The sequence below is a fragment of the Capra hircus genome, chromosome 23 (genome assembly GCF_001704415.2).
Source record: "Capra hircus breed San Clemente chromosome 23, ASM170441v1, whole genome shotgun sequence".
Taxonomy (NCBI): domain Eukaryota; kingdom Metazoa; phylum Chordata; class Mammalia; order Artiodactyla; family Bovidae; genus Capra; species Capra hircus.
This window is the reverse complement of record NC_030830.1, coordinates 22,408,643-22,429,674: the sequence shown is the minus strand read 5'-3', so window position 1 is coordinate 22,429,674 and position 21,032 is coordinate 22,408,643. Positions and strand designations below refer to the sequence as shown.

General features: G+C 56.7%; 2 protein-coding genes across 11 annotated transcripts; both read left to right on the top strand.

Moving 5' to 3' along the window:
• On the top strand, positions 155–11,860 carry VARS (valyl-tRNA synthetase). 6 transcript variants are annotated; one of them, XM_018038626.1, is made up of 31 exons: positions 155–360; positions 563–984; positions 2,207–2,341; positions 2,437–2,575; positions 2,647–2,682; positions 2,811–2,935; positions 3,024–3,108; positions 3,303–3,403; positions 3,545–3,672; positions 5,111–5,275; positions 5,484–5,565; positions 6,047–6,166; positions 6,260–6,368; positions 6,461–6,555; positions 6,786–6,876; positions 7,072–7,196; positions 7,280–7,383; positions 7,463–7,621; positions 7,733–7,823; positions 7,951–8,056; positions 8,142–8,212; positions 8,302–8,427; positions 8,717–8,821; positions 8,904–8,972; positions 9,111–9,189; positions 9,313–9,440; positions 9,771–9,926; positions 10,002–10,208; positions 10,292–10,403; positions 10,510–10,835; positions 11,715–11,860. In XM_018038626.1, the coding sequence occupies exons 2-31, from the start codon at positions 598–600 to the stop codon at positions 11,781–11,783; spliced, it is 3,831 nt and encodes a 1,276-aa protein (XP_017894115.1). In that variant the 5' UTR covers positions 155–360; positions 563–597; the 3' UTR covers positions 11,784–11,860. The 6 variants fall into 6 exon arrangements, with proteins under 6 accessions (XP_017894115.1, XP_017894114.1, XP_017894117.1 ...); XM_018038625.1 differs by having other exon boundaries at positions 3,021–3,108; XM_018038628.1 differs by lacking the exon at positions 2,647–2,682 and having other exon boundaries at positions 156–360.
• VWA7 (von Willebrand factor A domain containing 7) lies at positions 11,869–20,825 on the top strand. 5 transcript variants are annotated; one of them, XM_018038634.1, is made up of 17 exons: positions 11,869–12,290; positions 12,575–12,823; positions 13,146–13,427; positions 13,922–14,018; positions 14,628–14,738; positions 15,205–15,400; positions 15,514–15,683; positions 17,141–17,253; positions 17,520–17,636; positions 17,969–18,154; positions 18,625–18,757; positions 18,872–19,024; positions 19,127–19,219; positions 19,540–19,841; positions 19,919–20,058; positions 20,247–20,421; positions 20,524–20,825. In XM_018038634.1, the coding sequence occupies exons 2-17, from the start codon at positions 12,590–12,592 to the stop codon at positions 20,692–20,694; spliced, it is 2,673 nt and encodes an 890-aa protein (XP_017894123.1). In that variant the 5' UTR covers positions 11,869–12,290; positions 12,575–12,589; the 3' UTR covers positions 20,695–20,825. The 5 variants fall into 5 exon arrangements, 4 of the variants coding, with proteins under 4 accessions (XP_017894123.1, XP_017894121.1, XP_017894120.1 ...); XM_018038632.1 differs by having other exon boundaries at positions 18,872–19,219; XM_018038633.1 differs by lacking the exon at positions 11,869–12,290 and having other exon boundaries at positions 12,465–12,823.

Below are 21,032 nucleotides of genomic sequence, written 5' to 3'. Positions count from 1 at the left end.
GGGCGTCCTCCTCCCGCCACCCCCGTACCCGCGCCTCGCTCCATTCCTCAGGAGCGCGATCTGCAGCGGGCGGCGTGACGGTCCCCAGCCCAGGGTCCAGCAGGACCGCGCCCGCACACGCAGGCGGGGCACAGTCGCCCGCGCCAGGACCCGCGGGCCCGGAAACGCTCTCAGTCACAAAGGGGGGGACACGTGGGCGCCGACGGCCCGGGCGGCTGTCGCAGGGAGTTGGGTCGCCCAGAGAACCGCCCGCCGTCCCTGCCCGCCGGATTCCTCGGCCGCAGCCGCCAGGCCAGTCCAGCTTCGGCCGGCGCCCGGCTATGAGGTGGATGCCCGGCTCAGTGTGACCACCTCCCTCTAGTACGTACATGCAGCCCGAACCCGCGTCCCACGGCCGCCAAGGGGCTCCTCCGAGCTTCCCACACTCCCCGAGGGCCCGCGGTCACGGGAAGTTAGTTCCCCACTGTCACTGCCACTCCGAGAGCTGGGTCCTCTGGTCTTGAGGCCCAGTCATACTTAGTCCTAAATGCCTCGGTCTTACCCTGTCTCTCTTTCTCCTTAGGGTTTTTCCACCGCGTTCGGACCTCCCGCGTAACCATGTCCATTCTGTACGTCTCTCCTCACCCCGATGCCTTCCCCAGCCTCCGAGCCCTCATAGCTGCTCGCTACGGGGAAGCTGGGGAGGGTCCGGGATGGGGAGGAGCCCACCCCCGCGTCAGTCTCCAGCCGCCCCCCGCCAGCCGGACTCCTTTTCCTCCACCCCGTCTGCCTGCCCTGGAACAGGGTCCCGGTGGGCTCTGGGTGTGGGGGGCCACGGCTGTGTCCCAGCTGCTGTGGCCAGCAGGTCTGGGGGGTCCCGGGGGTAGTCGGGCAGCCGTCCTGGTCCAACAGTGGGTCAGTTACGCTGACACCGAGCTAATACCAGCTGCCTGTGGGGCTACGCTGCCGGCCTTGGGACTCCGAAGCTCGGCCCAAGACCCCCAGGTGAGAAGAAGCGCGAAGTGGGAGGGGGAAATTAAGAAGAAAGCAAAACTCGGAATGGATGGTGAGCCAGGAAGATAGCGTATCAGACGTTGAAAAAGACTGATCATATCCCGGGTTGCCACCTGGTATAGGTAACTTTGGGCAGGTTAAACTCTCTGAGCCTTGGTGGTCTTATGTATATGAAAATGAAAGTTGAGAACATGTTGAGAAGGTTAAAAGATGTGTGCAGAGCACATAATCTAGTGCCAGGTGCTTTAAAAGTCTCTGAGTTTGGTGAATCTGAAACTGAGGAGGTTAGTTAGAGGTTACTATGAATTGTAGGAAAAGACGGGGTGAAGAAGAGGTGAGGAAAGGCAGTCAGAGAAGACAGTTGCTGGAAAAAGACAAAGGAGAAAAGAAATGAAGAAAGAAAGCAGGGGAAAGGAGAGAGAATCACACCAGATTATCAACGTAAATTCTTCCTGAATGGAGCTGTGCCTTACAGGCCTAATAACACCACCTCCTTGCAGAGTATTGAGCATATGGTGGATACTTAATAGTTTTTGAACGAATGAATGAGTGAAATGAATGTATGACTTAGATCCTGACTTACCCCCTCATATCCTGACTACCCTATCGAAATAGAGGGCTCCCCCTCTGGGATTCTCTCTCCCCTTCAGCCTCCTTTTTTTTTTTTCCCCAGGGCTTTTAAGGAGAACAATAGGGTAATGCATTATATATTTGCACATTTATTGTCACCGCCCCCCCCACTAGAATGTAAACTCCAACACGTCATGGACTCCATCTGTTCAAACTGCCTCCTTGTTCATTAGATAAGTGCCTGGCATGCAGGAGGTACTTAATACATATTTGCTGAAGCAGTTACCATGTTACCTCATGTAAGCTTTAGCCTCTTGTGCTTAGTATATTGCAGCTGACATATAATAAGTGTTCAGTAGGGGGACTTCCCTGGCAGTCCAGTGATTAACATACTCTGTGCTTCCCCTGCAGGGGGCATGGTTGGATCCCTGGTCAAGGAATCCCACATGCCCTGTGACCCAGCCCCCAAAAAAAGTTTTTGGTAGGCATTTATTGAATGAGTGGGAAGATTTTTTATTATGATCTTTTCAGTGAAGAAGAAACTGGTGATCTGTGGGGATGGAAAGAGGCCCAAATGGATTGCATGGGGCTGGGGACTGAGGTGGGCCAAGCGTTATCTCATACCCCGTTGCCTTCCCACTAGGCTGCACTGGCGGCCCTGGGCAGAGCCCTGAGCCCCTTGGAAGAGTGGCTTCGACTGCACACCTACCTGGCCGGGGAGGCCCCGACTCTGGCTGACCTGGCAGCTGTCACAGCCTTGCTGCTGCCTTTCCGTTATGTGAGTCACTGGGACCTGGGGAAGAATGAGGACAGGTTCCCTCGGACCTCACTACAGGGTGACTAAGGATAATTCATTTCTTTCCCCCACCCCAGGTCCTGGACCCCGCTGCCCGCCGGATCTGGGGTAATGTGACTCGCTGGTTTATCACATGTGTTCAGCAGCCAGAATTCCGGGCCGTACTGGGAGAGGTGGTTCTGTATTCAGGGGCCAGGTCTCTCTCCCAACAGCCAGGTGAGGAAGGATGGAGAGTGGGTGGGGAGCGGGTTCCTCTGGGCCCTTGCTCATTTTCTTTTCTCTCTTAGGAATAGCAGAATCAATGGGACAGGAGCTGGGGGATGGTAGGTGGGAGGTCAACATGGGGGAGCCTTTGGGGAGTTAAATACGCCATCTGACACATGGTAGCCCTGTGAACAGCGCTGTTCACAGACCTGCAGGGATACGTCTGCATTTCTGTGCCTCTTTACAGGCTCTGAGGTCCCTGCACCCCCAAAGACAGCTGCTCAACTCAAGAAAGAGGCAAAGAAACGGGAGAAACTAGAGAAATTCCAGCAGAAGCAGAAGGTCCAACAGCAGCAGCCACCCCCTGGGGAGGTGAGAGGCTGAGGGTGGAGCAGGATGGAGGGTTGGTGCCATGGTGAATGGCTGGTATCTAGGCCTATATCCTTTCCCTCCCAAGCAGAAGAAACCAAAACCAGAGAAGAGGGAGAAACGAGATCCTGGGGTCATTACCTACGATCTCCCGACCCCACCTGGGGAAAAGAAAGGTACTAAAAGAAAGGAGGGGGAAGGGAGACCCCTCCCCACTCTTCACTCCACCCTGCTTTTTCCTTTGTATCCTGTTTCCTCTGTCCTTGCTCCCACTACTTTGCTTAGTGAGGCCCATGTCCTTCTCTGCCGGCCCCTTGTCCCTTTCCCAGCTGCACCCAGCCTCGGCTCTGACCCTGCCCTTCTCCCTCAGATGTCAGTGGCACCATGCCTGACTCCTACAGCCCTCAGTACGTGGAGGCTGCCTGGTACCCTTGGTGGGAGCAGCAGGGCTTCTTCAGGCCTGAGTATGGGGTGAGTGGACACTACCGCCCAGGCCTAGAGGGGATGGGGGTGGGGAGGGACAGGGCTGAAGGATCCATGGCCCAGGAAGGGGCCAGGCCATGGAAGAGATGACATGTGGCCTTAGCAAGCACCCATCTTCCTCCCCGTCAGCGTTCCAGCGTGTCAGCACCAAACCCCCGGGGCATCTTCATGATGTGCATCCCACCCCCCAACGTGACAGGCTCCCTGCACCTGGGCCATGCGCTCACCAACTCGATCCAGGACTCCCTGACCCGCTGGTGAGCTCCTGTCCTCTCCTCCAGGCTTCCCTCTGCCTTCTGGCTCCTGCTCCTTGGCTCCCTTCTCTTTGCTGACTGGGGCGCTCACCTCTGCCCCCTGGTGGTGCTACATTTGCTTCTAGGTCATTCCCATCTGATGACTTAGCATCCTCCTCTGGTCAAGTAACCAACACTTCCACTTGCAGACTCTCTTCTCATGCCACTAAAAATAACATTGTTTTGAATTTAGAAAGAAATAATGTGAATATTTTCTTGTAAGAAATTTAAAGCTTCAAGTTTCCTTGACCACCTTCCTCCAGATTCACTCCCTCCTAAGAATTAGCTGCTATTATCATTTTGATGTACGTCTTTCAAGACCTTTCCTATTTACTTACGTATGCATGTACCCATGGGATTCCCAGGTAGCTCAGTGATAATGAATCCACCTGGCAATGCAAGAGACACAGGTTCGATCCCTGGGTCAGGAAGATCCCGGAGAAGGAAATGGCAAACCACTCCAGTATTTTTGCCTGGGAAATCCCATGGACAGAGGAGCCTGGTGGGCTATAGTCCATGCGGTCACAAAGAATTAGACATGACTTAGCAACTAAACAACAATATCTTGAAAATGTCAGAAAGTGTCCATGTCCATTACAGCATGTAAGAGATACCTGTGGTCTGTATGAGAAAGGAGTTGCTACAGTCCTGTCCCCAAGGAACTCTAAACCTAGTAGGGGTAAACAGATCAATACAATAATGAATCTAATGTAGTTAGATGAGTCATTGAAAACAATGTACAAATACAGTGAACCTAATTAAGTTTACCAATGTTCTTTGATTTAATCTTCACTATCTTGTTAAAGAAAGCCTCTCTTGCCTCAGAGTTATAAACATGATCACCTATTATTTTCTTCTTTTTTTATTTTTGGAAATGATACCATTTTCTAATGCTTTTTCTCATAGTTTTATTTTCTTAAGTTGAAGGGTTTTTTGAAAAAACAATTAAATTTAGACTTTAAAATAAAATTATTTTTGTGACTATGGGGAAGTAGTGCAATTTTCCAATCAAATTAGCTACAGTCTCCAACAAATTTATTGAACAGTTTGTCCTTTCTCCACTGACATGAAATGCCACCCTAAACAAATACTAAATACGCTTAGATCTGTTTCCAGTCACTGTTTTGTTTCCTTAATCGGTAACTTTGTTCCTGGTTCCTGTGAAAACTTGTTTTAATGATCATAGCTCTCTGATATGTTTTGCTATCTGGTTGGGCTGGAGCCTCCTCTTAGTTGTTTTGCCAAATTGCCTGGGCTGTCCTCACGCATCTCTCCCTGATGATTTTAGCAAGGGGAGAGTTCTGATCCACCGCCCCTTCCTTTCCTACAAAGTCCATCGACCACCTGTCTGGAGTTCCTGCTCCACCACCCGCTCACCTCTGCTTCTCCATGCTCCCTGCAGGCACCGCATGCGTGGAGAGACCACCCTGTGGAATCCTGGCTGTGACCACGCGGGCATTGCCACCCAGGTGGTGGTGGAGAAGAAACTCTGGCGCGAGCAAGGGCTGAGTCGGCACCAGCTGGGGCGAGAGGCTTTCCTGCAGGAGGTCTGGAAGTGGAAGGAGGAGTAAGTGCCAAGTCCCTGCTGGCATCACGGCCCCGCGACCCTGGCTGCAGGGTCAGACCCGCTCACAGAGGCTGAGGGTCATGGGGGCCCAGGGCCCAGGTCCATCTTAGAGCAATGAGTGACCCCCACCTTCTGCCCCCTTAGCTACCTGATGTCACCCGCCAGCCCAGACCCCATTGCTGATCCCAGTCTGTCTGTCCACTCCCAGGAAAGGTGACCGGATTTACCACCAGCTGAAGAAGCTTGGCAGCTCCTTGGACTGGAATCGAGCCTGTTTCACCATGGATCCTGTGAGTAGGAGTAGGAGGGGTCTCGGGGCTGGGGTGGGAGGGGGAAGCTCCCCACAGAAGAGAGCACACACTGGGGGCCCTCCCCCAGGAGGTGGTCCACTCGTAGAAAACCACTAGGGCTCAGCTGCAAATGCCACTTTCTGCCCCATGTCACAGCCCTTTTGTGTTCCCTGTTGCTCCCTATAGGAGCTCAAACTCCTTCAGGTGGCACCTGAGGGGCCTCCTCCTCCCCCGAGCTTGTACCCCTGGGACTCTGCACTAGCCCCTGTTCCTGAGTGACTTCCCTGCCATATCAGCATCACCATGCCATTTCCTATCTGTGTGTTCCCATAGTCCCCTCTCCCTGCTCAAGAAAAGCACTTCTCCCCTCCAGCCCTTAAAGGGGCCTGTGTGCTGGCAGGGGGCTCTGTGCTGCCAGGTCCCGCTGGCCTCTGCTGCCTCAGCACCCAGGCCCATCTCTGGCTTCCCCTGTTCCCACCAGAAACTGTCAGCAGCTGTGACAGAGGCCTTTGTACGGCTCCACGAGGAGGGAGTCATTTACCGCAGCACACGCCTTGTCAACTGGTCCTGCACCCTCAACTCTGCCATCTCCGACATCGAGGTGTGCCCCTTCCCTCCCCCCAGCTCTCCACATCTCCACCACACACCCCCAGCCCCAGCCCTTGGGCCTCTTTTCTTAAGCTCTGTCTCATAGGTGGATAAGAAGGAGCTGACAGGTCGTACCCTGCTCTCCGTGCCTGGCTACAAAGAGAAGGTGGAGTTTGGGGTCCTCGTCTCCTTTGCTTACAAGGTCCAAGGCTCAGGTAGGAGCCAGGGGCACCAGGATCCTGGGCTGGGTTGGGCAAGGGGCAGGAAGGGCGCACTGCTGAGACCGCAAGGCCTCCTGTCACCCCAGACAGCGACGACGAGGTGGTAGTGGCAACCACTCGGATCGAGACGATGCTGGGAGATGTGGCTGTAGCTGTGCACCCCAAAGACCCCAGATACCAGGTGTGGTGGGGGTGCTGCCCGCAGCTGGGGGGAAGAATGCTGGGCGAGGAGGGCTTCTACACTATGTGTAGGGATGGGATGGGCACTCAGAAAATTGGATTTGAAACACATGGCTCTGGCTGCTTTCTGGCCCTGTGGATGGAGTTTGGGTGTCAAGAAATCAGGACCCTGCGTAGGAGGGAGTCGGGCCCAGCCCACTGTGCGTTTCTGGCGTCTCCCTCTGTCCCCAGCACCTGAAGGGCAAGAGCGTGATCCACCCATTTGTGTCTCGGAGCCTCCCCATTGTCTTTGATGACTTTGTGGACATGGAGTTCGGCACAGGTAAGCGCTGGGCTGTCCTGTGAGGACAGGAAGGAACCATGAGATGCACCTGAACTTGCAGGACTTGGGCCGGTTCTCAGGGGACTGTGTCGGGGATGGGGTGGTCTGAGTACATCCATTGGCAAAAGGTGGGGTGCACGTGAGCAGAGACTGCACTGAGTCCTACTTGACCCCGCACCCCTACGTACACCCCAGGCGCGGTGAAGATCACCCCCGCCCACGACCAGAATGACTATGAGGTTGGGCAGCGGCACGGGCTGGAGGCCGTCAGCATCATGGACGCCCGTGGGGCCCTCGTCAACGTGCCCCCACCTTTCCTGGTGAGACAGCCTCGGCGAGGTGGCCATGTCAGGAGACAGCGGGGCTCCTGGCACAGCCATGACGGAGCCTGTCTCCCCCGCAGGGCCTGCCCAGGTTTGAGGCCAGGAAGGCAGTGCTGGCAGCGCTCAAGGAGCAGGGGCTGTTCCGCGGCATTGAGGACAACCCCATGGTGGTGCCACTTTGCAAGTGAGGGCAGAGGCCAGGGCAGGGGGTGGGCGCCTCAGGGTGCACCCCACTCAGCCTCCTCACCCACGTGTACCTGCAGCCGCTCCAAGGACGTGGTGGAGCCTCTGCTGCGGCCGCAGTGGTACGTGCGCTGTGGGGAGATGGCTCAGGCTGCCAGTGCTGCTGTGACACGGGGTGACCTCCGTATCCTGCCGGAGGCCCATCAGCGGACGTGGCATGCCTGGATGGACAATATCCGGTGCGTCAAGCCCCTTGTAGGGAAGGCGACCAGGCGAGGGGCCGAGCCGGGCACACCCTGGCGCCCCGCCTGCCCCTCCTTCATGCCCTCTCCTCCCTCTGCCACTTTCAGGGACTGGTGTATCTCCCGGCAGCTGTGGTGGGGCCATCGCATCCCAGCCTACTTCATCACTGTCAACGACCCTGCCGTGCCCCCAGGGGAGGTGAGAACCAGGCCGGGGCTGGAGACTGGCACATCTGGGGTTGGGGAGGGCTTTCAGTGTATTGGGTCTTGGTGGGGGGACAGGCAGAGGCGCCCTCTTGGGTACTCACTCCACCTGGGCATGGCAGGACCCTGACGGGCGGTACTGGGTGAGTGGGCGCACTGAGGCCGAGGCCCGGGAGAAGGCAGCCAAGGAGTTCGGCGTGTCCCCTGACAAGATCAGTCTCCAGCAAGGCAAGGCAGAGCCGTGCGGTGGGGGGCAGTGGGGGGCTGATCCTCACCTCCACCCCTCTGACTTCTGACCTCTGGCCCCCCTCAGATGAAGATGTACTGGATACCTGGTTCTCCTCTGGCCTCTTCCCCTTCTCCATCCTAGGCTGGCCCAACCAGGTACATTCCTGGGGCCAGCCCAGGGCTGGGTGGGAATCTTGGGTGTGGGTGCGTGGCTCCCCATCACTCATGCCCTGCTCTGACCCCAGTCAGAAGATCTGAGTGTGTTCTACCCGGGGACGCTGCTGGAGACAGGCCATGACATCCTCTTCTTCTGGGTGGCCAGGATGGTCATGCTCGGCCTCAAGCTCACTGGCAAGCTGCCCTTCAAAGAGGTGTGGAGACTGCCGCTACCCCCACAGTCCCCTCCCTCACCTGGACAGCTGTGGGTGGGCTCGGCCAAGGGGACTGGTGGGGCTGTAAACCAGCCTGCGTGCTGCTAAGCAATTCTGTACCTCGCTTCCTAGAAGAGGGAGCACTTCTGATTCACGAGAAGGGGCTGGCGGGGCCGCTGAGGGGCCCGAGGTTCAGAGAGGAGCAGACCAGATGTAGGGGTGAGGGGAGAGGCATTGGGGTCTAGGTGGGGAGACGTCCTCACAGGCCTTCCCTGCCCTGACCTCGCAGGTCTACCTCCATGCCATCGTGCGGGACGCCCACGGCCGGAAGATGAGCAAGTCTCTAGGCAACGTCATTGACCCCCTGGACGTTATCCATGGGGTCTCCCTGCAGGTGGGGCTGGGTGCTGGGTCAGGCCGGGAAGGGCTGTGGGGCGGTGGTGACGGGCCCCTAACTGCTCCCACGTCACCTTCAGGGCCTCCACGACCAGTTACTGAACAGCAACCTGGATCCCAGCGAGGTGGAGAAAGCAAAAGAGGGGCAGGTACAGGGGGCAGATACAGGGGTGGGCCGGTGGCTGGCATGTGGGCAGAAGGCGGGTGAGCCTGGCTTAGGACACTCCCCTCCTTGACTCCTCCTCTGTTGACTCCTCCCCCTCCATTGACTCTTCCTTCCCCCACAGAAGGCAGATTTCCCTACGGGGATCCCCGAGTGTGGCACCGATGCGCTCCGGTTTGGACTGTGCGCCTACACGTCCCAGGGTATGGCTCCCTGCGGCAGTCTTAGCTGCATCCTTCTTCCTCCGGAGGCACCCCACTTTCCGCTGCCCAGGGCCCAGGGCTGGGAGGGAGAGCAGTGTAGACTCACGCTTCACCTCCACCTAGGCCGTGACATCAACCTGGATGTGAACCGGATATTGGGGTACCGCCATTTCTGCAACAAGCTCTGGAACGCCACCAAGTTTGCCCTCCGTGGCCTTGGGAAGGGTTTCGTGCCCTCACCCACGTCCGAGGTGAGAGCCTGGTGGGCGGTGAGGTGGGCAGCACCCACGTGGGTCACACCCTTGCCATCCCAACATCAAGACCGGCCCCTGCCCCTAAGGAGCCTGCGTGTAGCTGGGGGAACAGGACACAGGGGAAGCCTCAGGCACTGCAGTCTTCCCGCACAGTGGCGGGGCCGGCCCTTTCTGGCCTGGGCCACCACCCTGGGCACGTGGTGGTTGCTTTGGACCCATTTCCTCCTGGAATGCAAATTCCCAGTGGTTCCCATTCCCATGGGGTTGTGGCCCCTCCTCCTGGGCACATGGTGCCCCCTGGCTGACAGGCTCCTTCCCCGCCGCAAGCCTGGAGGCCACGAGAGCCTGGTGGACCGCTGGATCCGCAGCCGGCTGACCGAAGCTGTGAGGCTCAGCAACCAAGGTTTCCAGGCCTACGACTTCCCGGCTGTCACCACCGCCCAGTACAGCTTCTGGCTCTACGAGCTCTGTGATGTCTACCTGGTGAGGAGGAGCCGCCTGCCCCACTTCCTGGTCCTTGGCCTCTCCAGCCCTGAACCTGTGCCCCTCTGTCCCCAGGAGTGCCTGAAGCCTGTGCTGAATGGGGTAGACCTAGTGGCAGCCGAATGCGCCCGCCAGACCCTCTACACCTGCCTGGACGTGGGCCTGCGGCTACTCTCACCCTTCATGCCCTTCGTGACCGAGGAGCTGTTCCAGCGGCTGCCCCGGCGGACACCACAAGCTCCCCCTAGCCTATGCGTCACCGCCTACCCAGAGCCCTCGGAGGTATGGGGTACGGCCTGGATACGGGGCTCTGGGGAGCTCCTCAGAGCTGCCCCAGCTTCCTTACCCCCTTCTCCTCCCCTCAGTGCTCCTGGAAGGACCCTGAGGCAGAAGCTGCCTTCGAGCTGGCCCTGAGCATCACTCGAGCCGTGCGCTCCCTGCGTGCTGACTACAACCTCACCCGGATCAGGCCCGACTGTGAGCCTTGGGCCCACACGTTCCCCTGTTCCCTCCCACCCCGGGACCAGTGTCTAGCATGACTGCCTCGTCTCCGTCTCCTCACCTGTCTCCCTTCCCCCGGCAGGTTTCCTGGAAGTGGCTGACGAGGCCACAGGTGCCCTGGCATCGGCGGTGTCGGGCTACGTGCAGACGCTGGCCAGCGCGGGGATCGTGGCCGTCCTGGCGCTGGGGGCTTCTGCACCCCAGGGCTGCGCTGTGGCTCTGGCCTCTGACCGCTGCTCCGTCCACCTGCAGCTGCAGGGGCTAGTAGACCCAGCCCGGGAGCTGGGCAAACTGCAGGCCAAGCGTGATGAGGCGCAGCGGCAGGCCCAGCGTCTGCGGGAGCGCCGCGCCGCCTCAGGCTACACTGTCAAGGTGCCCCTCAAAGTTCAGGAGGCAGATGAAGCCAAGGTGTGTGGCATGTGGGGCATTTCCTTCCCCATTTCCCACCTCTTGCTCCCTCCACCATCAAACCCCCTCCTGCAGCTGCTCTGCCCGGCCCAGGCAGGAGAGCAGGTGGGCCCATGGCATCCCTCCTTTTACACGTGAAGGCCAGCCAGGGCAGGGGCACAGCCCTGGGTCTCACAGCAGTTTGAAGTTGGAGGCAGACCAGCCAGCCAGCCAGACCCCTCACGCACCACCCAGTGCCCAGAATGTGGCGTCCACATGCCGGGACCTGGGCTCAGGATGGAGCCAGTGTAGTCAGGGAATTCAGCAGATCACCTAGGGCCCCTCCAGCGAGGAACCATGGGGTAAACCACGGGAACAGAGGAACAAGCGTGGAGGCTAAGAACCTGGATGGCTGAGCAGGGTTCTCTCACTCCTGTCTACCCAGAAGCCGTTTCACGGCAGGGCAGTATTACCGGCACCATTTTCCAAGCAAAGGCTAAGGGCCTGCCTTGGAGCCTGTGTTCCTAACCACTGTGCTCTACCTCCGGGTCAGGGCCTGGGGCTGGGCCACTGGGTGGCGCATATGAGCGCTGAGGCCCCTTTGTCCTTGGGAACTGAACACTGGGAAAAGGCAGGACCCAGGAGACCAGCGATGATGGAAGAGAACAAGGTGCTGCTAGAAGTGAATGAGGATTCTAGTCAGAGAGGAGGCTGCTGCCGGGAGGCTGGTGAGAATCAGCGGGAAGACAAGGCCAGCCAAACACACAGGCCCCCAGCTACTCCCTGCCCATGGTCCTCACCCGTCTTTCCAACTCTGATCCGTCTGCTCTTGCGGGTGTTTGGGGTTCTCCTCTCCTGGGCCTGGGCCTCCTCACCCACCACCCCCTCTTCTGTCCTCAGCTCCAGCAGACAGAAGCAGAGCTCAGGAAGGTTGATGAGGCCATTGCCCTATTTCAGAAGATGCTGTGAAACACGAAACTCCAACCCTCATAACCCCCAGTGGTCCACCATGGGGATGGCAGCAATAAAATATTTTGCCACAAAACCTGGACTCTGTGTGTGGTGGGGCTGGGGGGGGTGCTGAGGGGCTGGGTTCCTGGATCTTTGGGTGCCAGTGTGAACAACAGGAGGGCAGCAGGCTGGACATGAGGCACTGGGTCCTGGTGGGTAGAGGTGTGTCTGTCTGGGCCTGGCCCTGGCCCTGAGCCAGGCCTGAGTCACGGCACTCGTTCCCTCCTCCTCCCGCCTCTTCATTCACCTCCGCACTGCGGCCAAGGGTGGCCCGCCCTGGTGCTGGCTGCTGCTTGTGGCCCTGGGCAGGCGTGAGAAGAGGGGCTAGGGGCTGCCTGTCCTGCCCCCACCCTGCCGGAGCCTCCCTCCCCCTCTACTGAGTCAGGCTTTAGGTTAATTATAACTCTGACCTAAGTGCCGTATGACGCCCGGCCCAGCGGTCCTGCCCGGAGACCCAGCAACCAGGTAGGGGAGAGGCCTAGAGGGGGGACTTCCAATGCTTGGGGGGACGTCCGCCTCGGGGAGGGGAGGGGCGTTCTGGGGGAGGAGCCTCAGACCCCGCCCCAGCAGGTGTAAGTTCCTATTGGTCTGATAGGCCCTCAGGTTTGCTGAATGATTGAAGGGGGAGGGCGGGGAAGCCAGCTGGAGGAGATAAAGGGCCAAAGCAGGTGCCCATGGAGACAGACAAAGCCAGTCCTGCCCTAAGTTTCTGCTGCTTCCTTTCCTCTCCAGTGCCTTCTGTCCCTCAGGTCCATGTCTTAGCCATGATCCCCGCGGACGTGCCCCTATCCCACCTGGGCCCCTCAGTGCTGCTGCTGCTGCAGCTCCTGCTGCCTCCTGCATCCGCCTTCTTCCCCAACATCTGGAGCCTCCTGGCTGCCCCCGGCTCCATCACCCACCAGGACCTGACAGAGGAGGCGGCGCTCAACGTCACCCTGCACCTCTTCCTAGAACAGCCGCCCCCAGGTCGGCCCCCCCTCCACCTTGAGGACTTCCTGGTGAGCGTCCCTGGGTTCAGTCACATCCCGGCCAGATTCCCCCATTCCGGGGACCTCTGCTACTTAAGGGTCCTGCTTGCCAAGACAAGGGACCCCCACACACATTCCCTCCTGTCCTCTAGGCAGCAACAGTGCCCAGGGGTCCTAGTCTTACAATCAGGAGTCCCCCTCCATACGGATATCCAGGACTGCCCTTCCCTGGTAGGGCCCAGCACCCTCAGCTCCTTTCACATCCAGCCTTGAGCACTAGAGCTGAGCCAGCATGGGCAATGGTCCCAACCAAGGGGCTCCTCTGGAACCCCTGCCCCTCCCATTCTCCCAGGGCCGCACCCTCCTTGCCGACGACCTCTTTGCCGCCTACTTTGGACCTGGGTCTCCTTCTCGCCGGTTCCGAGCAGCCTTAGGAGAGGTGTCTCGTGCCAATGCCGCCCAAGACTTCCTGCCAACTTCCAAGAATGACCCTGACCTGCACTTTGATGCCGAGCGGCTGGGCCAGGGCCGCACACGCCTGGTGGAGGCTCTACGGGAGACTGTGGCGGCAGCCAAAGCCCTTGACTATACCCTGGCTCGCCAGCGCCTGGGAGCTGCGCTTCACGCCCTGCAGGTGAGAACAGAGTTGGGGATTGTGGTCAGAGGAGTCTTCGCTTCCAGTCTTCTGGACTCCCGGGTGGTGCTTTCTTAGTCATGCCTCCCCCTCCTCTAGAAGGGGCTGGGGCCCAGCTTGCCAAGGCCCTGGGGCTATTCCCTAGTCCCCACTAGTCCAAATTGGCAGCTTCCTGTGGGAACAGCCAGGACACCTTTGTGGCTGGAGTGAAGCAAGCTAGAGGAGGGTGCTGAGGTCCAGACGTGGGCCGTGCAGGCCACTGAAGGGCCTTAGGTTGGGCTCTGAGAGATGGGAAGAAACAGTGGGAGGCTCCCACTTCACCAGAGCTCCATTCCGGGCAAGGGAGAGAGCACTGGAGGGGATATGGGGTGCCTGGAGGAGCAGCCATGCGGGAGGAGGCGTTCAGGCTGGGGAACTGGAAGGAGGGCAGTTAAGGCTGGAGACCGCAAGAGCAGTCAGCTAGTGCTTCTTCCCCGTCCTTCTCCTGGGACCAGGATTTCTACAGTCACAGCAACTGGGTGGAACTGGGGAAGCAGCAGCCACACCCTCACCTCCTCTGGCCGAGGCAGGAGCTCCGGAGCCTGGCACAAGGTACGGCCATGCCCCTGCTGGTAAGGGGGAAGCCCACAGAGCCACCTCCTCTCAGCCCATCCAGCCACTGGGTCACATCCTGAGGTCAACTAGGAGGCGACATGGCTTCAGATTGAGACAACCTGTGAGGTCCCTCAGTTCAACCAAAGGCCAGTCAATTAGCTGGCTTCCCCAAGATCACGCAGGGGAGGCCAGAGCCAGGACCACTCTGCAGACTGCAGGGAGTTCTCGTTCATGAGGTTTCCTCCCTGCACTGGATGGCAGGGGGCTCTCCCTCTCAGTACCCCCTTCTAACTGAACTGTGACCCAGAAGCTGCCTTCTGTTTATTACAAGTACACTTCTTGTCCACAGCTCATGGAGGGTACACTCCCCCTAGGATTGGTCCCCATGATTTTCTAGCACACTCTCAGTCTCAAATATCGAGTCTCATTGCCAGCCATGAACTCCAGGGTTTAGTTCAGAAAGCCTAGAAAAGTACCCATAAAGGGTACCTGTGGGCTTTCACCTTGTTCCAGGTGGGAGGAAAAGCTGAAGAAGTTTGGGTGGACTGGGATAAACATCAGGGGCAGCAGAATCATGGGTGCTGGACCCCTGTCCTCTCTTTCCAGTGGGCGATCCTACCTGCTCTGACTGTGAGGAGTTGAGCTGCCCTGGGAACTTGCTGGGCTTCACACTCCTCACCTCTGGCTACTTTGGAACTCATCCCTCCAAACCTCCAGGTACCAGATGGGAAGACCCCCAAGAGTAAGGGGAGAAGTCCTTTCCTCTCCCCTAACCCTCTCCCTAAGGACCTCAGTCCTGTAGGCCCTTGTCCTAAAATCCTGTGGTATCATTTCTTGGAAGGAAAGGATGCTGGGAAGGGGGTGGCTGGCTGGCTGAAGGCCCACTGAGGTGGCCATGATTGTTGGAGTTCAGGGGGGACAGTCTCTTACAGAGCTGATAAGACATCAATGCCTGAGGGAGCTTCTGGGGACCGACTTGAGGGATCAGGGGATCTACCACGTGCTGTGGTGACCGACCATTCCAGATTTACTCCCAGATTTGCCCTCTGCAAAATGTCCTAATTTTCGGCTGATCCTTTCCTGAGGAGTGAGAGGCTGAGGCCAAGTCAGAAAGGGCTTCACTTTATTAGAAAGCAGTGGGTTTTTTTTATCTTCACCCTACAGATCTGTTTCCCCAACCCAGGGAAATGTAGCCACGGGGGCCACTTTGACCAGAGCAGCTCCCAGCCGCCACGGGGAGGCATCAACAAGGATAGCACATCCCCAGGCTTCTCCCCTCACCACATGCTGCACCCCCAGGCTGCAAAACTGGCCCTTCTGGCCTCCATCCAGGCCTTCAACCTCCTACGAAGCCGTCTGGGAGACAGGGGTTTCTCCAGGTGAGTGGCCTCCTGGAGCTGGGCTCCTTAATAGGTAGGTGCTCTGGAGCTGAGAAACAGGGGCTGGGGACGAGTGTGCAGATGGTGCACCGTATCTCTGGCCTGCTTCTCAGGCTGCTGGACATCACCCCAGCCTCCAGCCTGAGCTTCGTCCTGGATACCACAGGCAGTATGGGTGAGGAGATCAATGCTGCCAAGATCCAGGCCCGTCACATTGTGGAGCAGCGACGGGGCACCCCCATGGAGCCCACTCACTATGTCCTGGTGCCGTTCCATGATCCAGGTAACTATGGTCTGGCCAGGAGAGTGGAGGCAAATCCAGGGCAAGAGGTAATGTCACTGGTAGGGAAGTGGGCCTCATGGCTTCACTTCCGTAATAGAATGGAGGCACTTCCTAGGATCCTTGTCCTTTATTGGTACCTCTATGCATTTAGGGAACTGCCAGCCACTTCTTCCACATTTCCAATATGACGGCACTTGCCGCAGGAGTTTAACCATGACGGGTGCTTAGGCAGGCAGCCTCTAGTTGTTAAGCGTCCATCCCAATAAGTCATTTTCAATTCTCTCCATTTCCTGTGACAGAGATTGGGATGAAGATGGGGAACTTGGTGTGTCCAGGCCTCTGTGAAATATCTGAGACAGCTACTTAAATCATTCCTTCCTCCACTGACTTAGAAGTCAGATTATCTGACCTGGGTTGACCAATCTTACTGTGTGTCCTTAGCCTGTTTAACCTCTCTTTCCTCACCTTCATCATCCAAAAATGGGTCAGTACTTATCCTGACTATCTCCCAAGGTTGAAACGATCATCAAATAAAATTTGGATTGAAACTTCCCTAAGGAGCGGGTTTGAGTCTGATCCATCTATATAAATCTCATGGTGACTGACACTCAACAGGAGCTTATCACATATTTGATAAGGGTATGAATAAATGAGTATTTAAGAATTTAGCACTTATTATGTGTCAAAACACTGTTCTGAAATTGAGAAAATCAACTCAATCGTCTCAATAAGCTTCTCTGAGGTAAGCACTATTATTTCTCTGGCTTTTCTGTGAGGAAACTGAGGACCCAGGTTTTTTTGGGTTTTTGTAATTGATAAGTATAGTTGATTTACAGTGTTTCAGATATACAGCAAAGTGATTTAGTTATATATGTCATTTTTAGATTCCTTCCCACTATAAGTTATTACAAGATATTGAATCTAGTTCCCTGCACTATACAGTAGGTCCTTGTTGGTTATCTATTTTATATATAGTTGTGTGTATCTGTTAATCCCAAACTCCTAATTTATCCCTCCCTTTCCCTTTGGTAATCATAAATATGTTTTTGATGTCCTTGAACCTATTTCTGTTTTGTAAATAAGTTCATTTGTATCATTTTTTAAGGTTCCACATACAAGTGGAATATCATAATGATATTTGATTTATTTCACTTAGTATGATACTCTCCAGGTCCATCCATGTTGCTTCACCAGTTGTTTTTATATTTAAACATATACCCAAAAAAGGCCCACTCAAGACCACAGGAAGTGCCACCATTTTGTGAGGAAATGGGGTCCACTTTCCCACCAGACGTACCTAAGCCCTGCCTTGTCCTATCCTGTCAGTTTAAACATAAAGAATATTGTTATCTCAATACGTGTCCACCTGAGGAACACTGCAGGCTCTTGACTGGGGAGATGGCCCTGGGCAGGCAAGAGAGGAGCCTTCTCCTCAGTCTCTCAATCTCGTTCCCCAGGGTTTGGCCCTGTCTTTACAACAAGTGACCCTGACAACTTCTGGCAACAGCTCAATGAGATGCATGCCTTGGGAGGTGGCGATGAGCCAGAGATGTGCCTGTCAGCCCTGGAGGTCTGCTCTCCCCACCCTCTCCCTCCCCCTCCCCCATCTCCAGGCCCCACCATCAAGGGAGCTAGAGCTTCCCTGGGACCCCACCCTCCATCCCCTCTTCAGAACCTAGTCTCATTCGTTTCATTCCAGATTTCAGGGCCATACTGCCTTCTACTCTGCCTTCCCTTGCTCTGCCCATTCCCCTACTGCCACCATTTTTAAAACATTTATTTATTTTTCATTGAAGGCTGCCATTTTTTACCACCAGTTTTTCCTCTCCCTGCCAGCTGGCTCTGCTGCACACACCTCCACTCTCAGACATTTTTGTCTTCACTGATGCCTCCCCTAAGGACGCCTTTCTCACCAACCGGGTGGAGTCTCTGACACAGGAACGGCGTTGCAGGGTGAGCATAACTGGTGGGAGACTCAGTGTTAGGTACCCAGGGATGTGGGAAACCCCAGGACAACTCTCATTACAAGGATGACACTCACACTAGGGTGGTTAAACCAGCCTTGGCTTGGAGGGGAGAGAAGTGCATCATGAGGGTAACATTTCCAAACCCCTTTAACAATCCTAGAGTGGGAGGCCCTACCCTTAATGCTGTAGCAGCCAGAGGGTAGACAGAATTTATCACCAATGGTCAGCTCTGTAGAGAGCTTGAGCACAGGAGATCCTTGGTTACAATGGTACATAGCAAGTAGAAACCTCAAGTACTGGCCTCTCTTCTGGACACAGGTTACGTTCCTGGTAACTGAGGACCCATCTGGGGCTCAGGGCCGGGCCCGGCGTGAGGTCTTGTCCCCTCTGCGTTTTGAGCCATACGAGGCAGTGGCTCTGGCCTCAGGAGGAGAAGTGATTTTCACCGAAGACCAGTATATTCGGGATGTGGCGGCCATTGTTGGGGACAGTATAGCTGACCTGGTGAGTACATGTGGAGGCTCAGATGAGAACTGAGGGGATGGGCGACACTGCATTTCTCTTTCTTGTAAGGAATGGTTCTCTTTGCTGATTTGCCATTCCAGGCAGAAGGGTGGGAAGGAAGTTTCTCTCCCTATGAGATCCATTGCTAACCCCTTCTATCCTGCTCCTTCCATATTAGTAACACCAGCCCCACCCCGAGGCTTGACCTCCAGTATTCTGTCCTCACAGCTCCTCTAGGAAGTCCTGCCATCTCTTATGGGGGGCAGAAGGTGGTTGCCTCATCCTTAATCCCTTGCCTCCGACTTTGTCATTAACCATAGCTCCACCCCTGCTCCTTCCTCTCTCACTGGGATCCCTTCTCCAAGTGTTCCTTCATTTCTTTCTGTCTCTACCTTTCTCTCTCCTGCCTTTGTTCCCACCTCATCCCATGTCTTATCTTCTCCCCCATTTTTCGGTCCTGCCCCCTCAAGGTTACCCTTCCCCTGGAGCCCCGTGTTGTGGTGGCTGAGAGGCCACTTGTGTTCAGAGTGGATGGACTGCTCCAGAATGTCACGGTCCGGATCCATGGGGAGGTCAGCAGTTTCTGGATCAGAAACCCTGCAGGTACTTCCCTGTGTGTGTCTCAAGGCAGTGGGAAGAATAGAGACTGAAGGAGGAGGGGTAATGTACGAAGCGAAAGGAATTCTCCTGTGCCAATCTCTCACCCCCCACACCCAGGGGTCTCCCAGAGCCAGGAGGAAGGTGAGGGGCCTCTAGGTCACACTCGCCGATTTGGGCGGTTCTGGATGGTGAGCATGAATGACCCTCCACAGTCAGGAACCTGGGAGATCCAAGTCACAGCCAAGGGTACCCCTCGGGTGAGAGTGCAAGGTAAGGAAGATGATATTCCTGGGAAAGGGACGGGGAGACCGGAGAGCAGTATCAGTCACATTCATCACGGGAAGGTCTCTGACTGCCTTCGCGCTCCTTTAGCCCAGACTTCCCTGGACTTCCTCTTCCACTTTGGGATCCCCATGGAGGATGGACCCCACCCTGGCCTCTACCCCCTGACTCAACCAGTTGCAGGTACATCTAGCCCCACCCCTAACTTGTGTGTATATATATAACTTTTTATTGAGTTACAACATTGAATAAGGTGCACTAAACTTAAGTGTACAGGCTGGGTGGATTTTATATATTAATAACCATCACTCAGCTCAAGCTGTGGAACATTTCCAGCATCCCAGAACTTGCTGCTGGCCCTGCCCATCAGTACCCCCTAGAGGTAACCCCTTTTCCCCATCCACATGGCCCAGAGCTAACTACTACTCAAAGCCGTTCATGTTTTTCTCCCTGTCTCCAAGTCTCACGCCCATCTCTGTTCTCCCCTCCCCTCTCCTGTCCAGGTCTCCAGACCCAGCTACTGGTAGAGGTGACAGGGCTGGGCTCCAGAGGAAACCCTGGAGGCCCTCTGCCGCACTTCTCCCATGTGGTCCTCCGAGGGGTCCCGCAGGGTGCTGAACTGGGCCAGGTGCCTCTGGAGCCCAGGGGACCCCCAGAGCGAGGTCTCCTCGCTGCCTCGCTACCGCCCACCCTTCTGTCCACCTCGGGACCCTTCTCCCTGGAGCTGGTTGGCCAGGACGGAGTGGGGCGGGGCCTGCACCGGGCGGCCCCCCAGCCCTGTGCTGTAGTTCCGGTCCTGCTGGAGGTGAGAGGCCACGGAAGGTGCAGCTGGGGCTGGAGGAAACGGGGCCTGCTCCTCCCCTGACCAGCCTTCCTTCGCAGCTCAGTGGTCCCCCGGGTTTCCTGGCTCCAGGCACCACAGCCCTGCTCAGCCTCCGCATCGCCAGCTTTTCGGGCCCTCAGGATCTCCATCTTAGGACATCTGCCAAACCCAATTTCGCCCTCACCTCCAACCTCTCCAGGTGAAGCCCCTGAAACCTCCTTCTCCCTTCTGGTCCCATCTTTCTGTGCCCGGGCATGGGATCTGGTAAGTGCTCCTCTGGCCCTTTGGGATGGGAGCTCAAATTCCTCGCTCCCCTCCCCACCTCCCCTTGGCTCCCAGCTATTCAGAGCCTGTGGCTGAAGCCAGATGGTGGCATCCACTCCCCAGGGTTCACCTGGAACAGAACGAGTCCGCCTCGGGGCGCCTGTGGCTGGAGGTACCAGACACAGCCGCCTCTGACTCCGTGGTGATGGTGACGGTGACTGCAAAGAATGGAGAACCCAGCACGATGCCCCCGACCCATGCCTTCCTCCGGCTCCTGGTGCGGGCCCCTGCCCCGCAGGTGAGTGCCCCCACTTTCCACTGCAGGATAGGCAGGGTAAGGGGAGGGTGGTGCGGGATTAATCTGGGGGCAACCACCCTGACAGTCTCTAATTCTCCCCAGGACCAGCTCCCTGCTCCTGCCTACTCGACTGACCCCATCCTCAACACCTCCCGCCCTGCCTTCCATTTTTCCACCTTGGTGACTCAGGGAGAAGCTGGGGGAGAGCTGGCGGGCCACCCCTGGTGGATCACATTTGGGGTGATGCTGCTTCTGCTCGGCCTGGGTCCCTGATGACGCAGCAGCCCCTGGAGGGAAGGGTCTCCAGCACTGTCACCATCTTGCCCACTGGCGAGAAGATAGGAGGGGCCTCTGCCTCTCCAGGTGGGATAAGAGGTTTTCCTTCTCATCCACTTGCCTTTTTTCCCCAAGACTGGGATAGAGGGCAATGGCTTTCCCACAATGCACTTTCCCTAACCCTTGTGGGGGGTAAAAAAGAGACTCATTTTTGGAGAAAGTTGCTTTCTCTTTCTCTGCAGCATCTTTATTCCACTACTTATTCATGCTCTCTCCCAAGCTCAGGTGGAGGGGAAGATATGTGGGGCAGTGACTAAGACTGGAAGTGGGGAGGA